This window comes from Rhinolophus sinicus, linkage group LG17 (genome assembly GCF_036562045.2).
Source record: "Rhinolophus sinicus isolate RSC01 linkage group LG17, ASM3656204v1, whole genome shotgun sequence".
Classification (NCBI taxonomy): domain Eukaryota; kingdom Metazoa; phylum Chordata; class Mammalia; order Chiroptera; family Rhinolophidae; genus Rhinolophus; species Rhinolophus sinicus.
Genome location: NC_133766.1, coordinates 13,152,822 through 13,159,999, shown reverse-complemented (window position 1 = coordinate 13,159,999; position 7,178 = coordinate 13,152,822). Strand labels below are relative to the sequence as shown.

General features: G+C 41.0%; 1 protein-coding gene across 1 annotated transcript in view; it reads right to left on the bottom strand.

The window, feature by feature from the left end:
* Positions 1-616: 616 nt before the first annotated feature.
* Positions 617-7,178, bottom strand: part of LG17H1orf21 (linkage group 17 C1orf21 homolog) — a 194,033-nt gene continuing 187,471 nt past the window's right edge. The window contains exon 6 of the mRNA XM_019738074.2: positions 617-1,432. Coding sequence (XP_019593633.1) covers positions 1,394-1,432 — 39 coding nt within the window. The 3' untranslated portion in view covers positions 617-1,393. The remainder of the gene's footprint in view (positions 1,433-7,178) is intronic.

The following is a 7,178-nucleotide window of genomic DNA, read 5'->3' as shown; positions in this document are numbered from 1 at the left end:
CAGAAAGTAACAAAGAGAACCCCCCAGTCAAAGCTATCAAATGCGTTAAAAAAATACAAAAGTTATTTTTCTCCTTTTGACGGCTATTTACTTGTGACAACATTTGTTAAAAATATTACTTCTGTCTTTGGGAAGAGATCATTCTCTTCATATAATAATATGGAAAAATAAACTCTACCAAACCCAGTTAACATTCCCCCCGACTGCCCCTGGGGCTTTAGTTTTCGCATCTCCGAGTATCATCACCAGTGTCAATGGGCTACGCTTTCCAGTAGGCGAATACCTCTCACTGTACTGTCCAGTGCTGCAAGGGACAGGAAAGGAAAAGTGGCAAGGCTCCTGCACCATTCCGAAGGGAGAGAATTAGGAAGTAGGGTGTGGTTTGTTTGCTAACAAAATGAAAGCTAACAGGGAGGTTGCAAGCTCTCCTAAAAACTCATGGGATGTCCCCTCATCTCTTCTGACCACTCAGAGCCCAGCTAATGCTTGGCAGATTACTTATGGGATGGTAGGGAGCCACTGAGGTCAATTACGGGTGCCCCAGCAAAGGAGGGCTGTCTTCCGCACCCAGGAGCATCGTAAAACACTGAACTGGATGAATGGGAGAAGACAAGGATCCATAAAAACAGTAAAATGTTTATTTTCTTAGAAAAAAAAGTGGGGAAGAGGGATTCGAAATGATTGTGATCACACACTTCCGTCTGCATCTGAGCAAAGCCAGTGTTGCCAGCTTAATCCTTGGTTAAGATACCTAGGAAATGAAACGACCTGCTGCTGGCTCCTGTGTCACCTCCAGGAGTCATGTCCCAACATGCTTTCAGTCGAGAATAGCTTCTCTACTTCTTCTTAGCACAGAAAAAAAGGCTTGCCATAGCAACCATCCCATCTCCAAAGCGCGACATTGCCAGGGAGAAGCAAGGCTCCAGACCGCGGATGGCTCGGCTCGGGAGAGCCAGGGAGGAAGAAGGGGAGAGGGAAGGAGATACTTAGAAGCAGAACGGGTCTAGAATAGAAGTTTGATATGAGATCACCACTACCCCATCTTTAGAGAAAATAGGTTGGAGAGCCTCTGTAAAACCAACAATATCTTTACGGTGAAATTGCAGAGTTTTGCTGCATACCTGGACACAAGAGAAGTGAAAGTTGCAACAAGTTTGAACTAGCAGCAACAAAGAAAGTTCGTTAACAGTTTTTTGTTTGTTTGTTTGTTTTGTTTTTAGCAATATTCCTTTGCAAGTTCATTAAGAAACACTGTAATTTAATGGGGCATACGATACGGAACGATCTTCTTTTAGTGCTGTTCCTTGAAGAGGACGGATCTTTGCAAAGATTTCAACTGGGGTGTAACCTATTTACACAGTAGTAGCTCCTGGTTTGAGTGGTAGAATTGGTGCTATGTGATATCCTCTTCTTCAGAACAGTAATCTCGACCCTGGAGGGGAAAAGAAAACAGTAACATGTGAATAAGAAATTCAAAGCAGGCCTGAGACAGTTACTTGCCATCAATTTTCTCTCAGTATATGTCTCCTTGCAATCAGGACCCAGGATTCATCAGTGACTACTGGGCACAGGTAGGAAAGTCATAAATAGCATGTGTTGGTTGATTTATAAACTGTATATTGAGCTATACATATATATACGCCTTGAGATAGGCGTGGGAATTTTCCCAAGCCCCCAATAAGCCCTTATTTTATACTGGTAACAACATAAACAAGGCACATACAAGACTCAGCCATTCACCAAGCAATTAGCAAATGGACGATCCATTCGGGAGACCAATTTCTCATGAACAATAAACAAGTCCGTTTCAACTGGGGCTAGGGATGCTTGCTTACTTCCTATAGCTATGTCTCCATGCCTGGAATTTATTACTTTTCAGAGGGGGACGGTACATCCAGGGATGTCTTCGTTTTAAGCCACTCTCAATTAAAACAGGATAAAAACAAACAAACAAACAAACAAGGAGTCACTGAATATAACATATTTGGGGACTATGTTTGGTATGTGTGGGATGCACGAGAGAGGCAAAAATGCTTCTGATTCATTCACTGATGAAATAGGTTATTTGAAGTTTTAAGGACTCTAGACCATTGTTACTTTTGAACATATTCCATCTTCTCTCCTGTAAAATGTATACTCCACGAAGGCATGTGTCGGACTGGGATCTAAGCTCCACGTCCGACCTGGCTGGGTTGCCTTGCTCAAAACACATGGCTTGGTAGTCTGTAATCCCTGACAGGTAGCATAGGAACAAAATATCTGCGTGCGTCACAATGTCAAAGATAAGGGCTTTGTAAAAAGTCACAGATTAATACTATTTGTATCCTTTGACCTTTTTAAAAAATAAATATACAATATGTGTTTCAATTTTGTTGTTTTTTAAAATAGTCCTTTAAAAGTAGAATTTTCTAAATAACTCGAACGTATTCCTAAAAGGATCTTAAAACTTAAGGAATACAATAATTTTGCATAAAACTATTTCTCAAAAGTATTGATGTTTCTTTGAAAGAGGACATTTCCAGTGTATATATGGACATACACTGTGGTGTGACATCAGGCAAATTACTGGGCAGTGGTTTCCTGGGGATAATCATGGCCTCTGTCTCATAGGGTTGTGATCAGGATTAAATGGGGAAAATATGGTGTCTGGCAGACAGTCAATAAATATTAGCTGCTGCGATTATTACTACTATTACTGTTAAACCTCGTGTTTGTTCAGTCCCCTGGCAGAGAAATAAGGATCTCCCATCTCGTGGCTGTCAGGTGAGTGAGGACTGTGGTTATAAATTATGGTCCAACAGGTGTCAGGGAGTCCTCCCTCCCATCTCAGCCTTGCACCTAAGACAGGCCAGACTTCATGTGCTACAATAAAGCTTCTAGGGCAGACACCTAAGTCCCTTCCCCACTTCTATCTAAATGAGGCCTCAAATCAAAGAAAGGCCTAGCTGGCCAATGTGGGGTTTGGAGGGCACCTCATCCCCAAGGAAGACTTGGATGGATGCAATGACAGACAGACAGATAGACACACACACACACACACACACACACGAACTAGTGTGTTCATTGATAAGCAGTGTCTCCAATTCTGTACATGAGCTAAGGATTGTGCAGACAAAGGTGCATTTCAGACCCGCCAAGTTTACTGTCACTATAAGACAGCACTCTCTTTTGAGGGACAAACAAACACACTGTTTAATCTCAAGACTGCAACTTTCATTTCTCAAGCATTGTCTCTGCTGAAATGATTATCATTATTATAGAAGGAGAAGAAAAACCGCATGTGTTGCTTTGCAGACATTGTTTCATTGGTATTCACACCAGCCCTGCAAGGAGGGAGCAGTGCCTGTGACCATCCAGTGGGGAACCTTCAGAGACGCCCAAGCCCACAGGGTACTCCTTGCATTTTTGTTGTTATTATTGCTGTTTTGTTGTGACTGTAGTTAGTTGGTAACGACATTCAAATTCAAATCAGTTTCATTTTTGTTATTATCACCTGTCAGCAGCTCTGAGAACCAAATATTTTATGAGCAGAAAACTTGGAAATCAAAAACATCCAGAGTGGGGGGTGGGAGATGAGGATAAAGGGGATCAAATATATGGTGATGGAAGGAGAACTGACTCTGGGTGGTGAACACACAATGGGATTTATAGATGATGTAATACAGAATTGTACACCTGAAATCTATGTAATTTTACTAACAATTGTCACCCCAATAAATTTTAAAAATAAATTATTTAAAAAAAACAAAAAAAACCCAAAACATCCAGAGTAAGCGCTCCCATATGGCTGGTGTCATTTTAAGAAAGGGGGACCTGAGATCAGGCCCCATCTCAGCATCGCCCATTGGCCCTACCCAGCAGGGCAGGGAGCTTGCTTCAAGAACATGACTTTAGGTCTCATTTAAATTTTTAAAGAACTGTGCTAAAAAGAGAACCTTAAAACCTTCAACCGTCAGAAGGCAGGAAGTGGGAGTGAGCTGGGTTGGGGAGTTACAGAGCAATTCTCTTCACTGAAGCACGCACTTTCCCCTTAGAGGGACGACAAAATGGAAGTCTTTGTGAAGACGCTTTGCGCAGGCGGAATTAGGAACTGTTGGACATAATTCCACCCTTGTGCAAAGGACACACTGAGAGCTACAGAGAGCAAATCCCGACAAGGACCCCACAGACTGGAGGAGCGGAAATGCCTGCTGATGCTGATGCTGTTGGATAACCCACAGGGACATTTTGGTGCAGACGCACACAAACATCTCCGCAAGCTTTTGCTTTCGGAGATTTCCCTGACCACACCTTCACTCTGAATAGGTTTTCCATGTCCTCTTCGGTCATCTCTGTTATTTTCTTGGCAACGTAAAGAAGTTTACAAGCCGAGCACCTCAGGGCCTGGGTGCTAATCCTTCCTCCTCCTTCCTGGCTGGCTCCCTGTGACCCCAGCCCCCACCCATCCATTGCTCCCTTTTTCTAGATCTCTGCTCAAATGTCATCTCATTGTCTTTCCTGAACACTCTACATCTAATAGTGCTTCTTACTCTGCTTCCATTTTATTTACATTACTTATTATTACCTGACATTATTCATATGTTAATTCACTTCTTTGTTGGTTGTCTTTATTGGTTGTCCCCCTTGCACAGAAACATCGAGTGGGCGGAAACTGTTTTTTGCAGTGCTGCATCCCTAGGGCTTAGACTAGCGACAGAAACATGTTTGATGCTCAATACATGTTTGTTGAATAAATGAAAGGATGAAAACTATCTAGAGAGTTCTGAAGTTTGGGAGTTGGAGGGGGACCTAGAGGTTTTCCTCTCTGATTTTGCAGCTAACATAGGATGGGCCTCCATTTACGACATTCCATACAGGGAAACTTCACTATCCGGCTAGTAAGCTTCAGATACATTTCCAAGCTGCCCATGAAACTGTTCAACAGCAGATCCCAAACCCCTTCCTCTCACAGAATGGCTTAGTCTGGGCCTTTGAAACCAGAGGATGGGTCTTCCCACACTGAAAGCATCCCTTGGTCCATTACCTGTGTGGTCTCCATCTGGGTCTCCCTCCTCTGTATGTATGTCAGTTTTTCCATGTATTTTTTGTTTTAAATGGATCCACTAAAAATCACCAAAACAGAATAAGATATCCCAGAAATATAGCCTGAGATATGTAAGAATTAAGTATCTGACAAAGGGAATAACAGAAACAACAGATTCCAAAAAGATCAATGTGCTAAATCTTAGCAATAATACAACAGTATATAAAACTGAACTTCTGTCAAAGGGAGGTAACTCTTAGCCTCAAAAGAATAGAAAAAGATCACAAGGAAAAATAAAGAATATTAGCACGTTTGATTATGTAAAACTGAACCTTTGCATGTAAAAAAAATATTACAACAAAATAAAAAGGCTAACCTCATCATGGGAAAAATACCTGCAGCATACCATGTTCAAATGATAAAAGTTATACGAGAAGCTCATACCAATAAAAAACGAACAGTGAGAGGATCCCAAGAAGAGGGAGGAACACAAAGTGGAAACTCATTCCAAACAAAATAAAGCCATAAACACCAAATAGAAAAACGGTCTGCTTCGGTAATCAAAAAGGACAAATTAAAATGCGATATTATTTAAAAATAGCCACACCCAATTCTTGGGAGTGCACAGTGAAGTGTGACTCTCCTATAATGTTGGCCTTGGCGTAAAATGGTTCGACTGCTTTAAAAAGTATTTTGGTAACATGTATTGTGAGTCATCAAAATGTTCATACCTTTTATTAGAGCAATTGTAGAAATCAGTATCACAGACAAACCCTCAACTATACATTTTAAAATATATATATGCATTGGTTCCCTGGGGCTGGAGGTAGGCATGGGGACTGCTTATAAGCAGGCAGAAGGGATCTTACTGAGTTGACGGAAATGTTCTAAAACTGGAGTGTGGTGATGGTTGTGGCATTCGGTAAATTTACTAAAATTCACTGAATTGTACATGTCAAACGAGTATAAATTTTATGGCATAACTTATACCGCCATAAAGTTGTTAAAAGTATACGTACAAATATTTTCATTGTAACATTTTTATTAGGCATGAAAAATAAAATCAAACATCCACCACCCCGCCACTGGAAAAAAATAAAAAAAGATTTCTAAGGTATGGCTGCTGTACTCTCTGCTACCACACAAAAACAACCAACAGGACCAATCACTCACGATGTCCCAAACAGGCAGATCCTTTGTGTATACCACAGTAATTTCACACATACTGTTCTCTTCTCCCTTCCCAGCCTTCTCTATGTGGCTATTTCAAGTTTGCGATCTTGTTCCAACATCCTATCTTTAAGTGAAATTTCCCCCAGTTGCTCTAAGGTGAATTGGTCTCTTCCTCTCTCACTGATACTTCCATCTCATCACCATGTTTTATAGTAACTTTAGCCTAAATCGTCTTTTTGATACCGAATGGAATCCTTGTGTAGCCCATATTACAAATGGTTATGAATACTAAGCTGTTTGGAGAGAGGCAGGCGCTGTGTGTGTGTGTGTGTGTGTGTGTGAAGGATGAATGTGTTGAATGACGTTCATTATACAGGAAGTGTCCTGGGACATTCATAAGTGAAGCAAACTGTCAATATTTGGGGAAAAGCAGCCCTCTTTAACAATACAACTGATAAAAAGTAATTTTTGAACAAAAGTATTAGCACAGACTAGTTACCAGAATAGTCCTGGAACTCAGGAGAGGCACAGAAGAGCTGCAAGGAGTGGGAATAAAGATTGATAACAGAATCTCACTGTCCATTATTCATCGTTTTTATTTATATAAATAATACCAGTGTAAACCACAAAGGAACCATGTCTGATTCTCTTTCCATAATATTCAGTCAGCCATCTTAAACTCAGTCTTTGCTGTCGTCACAAAGTTCTATATTAAAGAACCTCACAGGTATCACAGTGGAGCCAGATAACTAAACATTCCAGTCAAGACTCTCATGTTTGGAGAAAGCAAACATGCATTTTGTAATGAAGGCTTTCCACAGAAGTTTGGTTAAGTGAGGCTTAGTTCTATCTGGACATGTGAGTTGTTATACTTGTCACAAACAGGCTCTTGTGGGTTGACTGACTGACTGACAAGAATTCACCCTCCTCTTAACCTCTCTGAATGATGCTGGGAACATCTATGAGTTTCTGGCCCGCACAT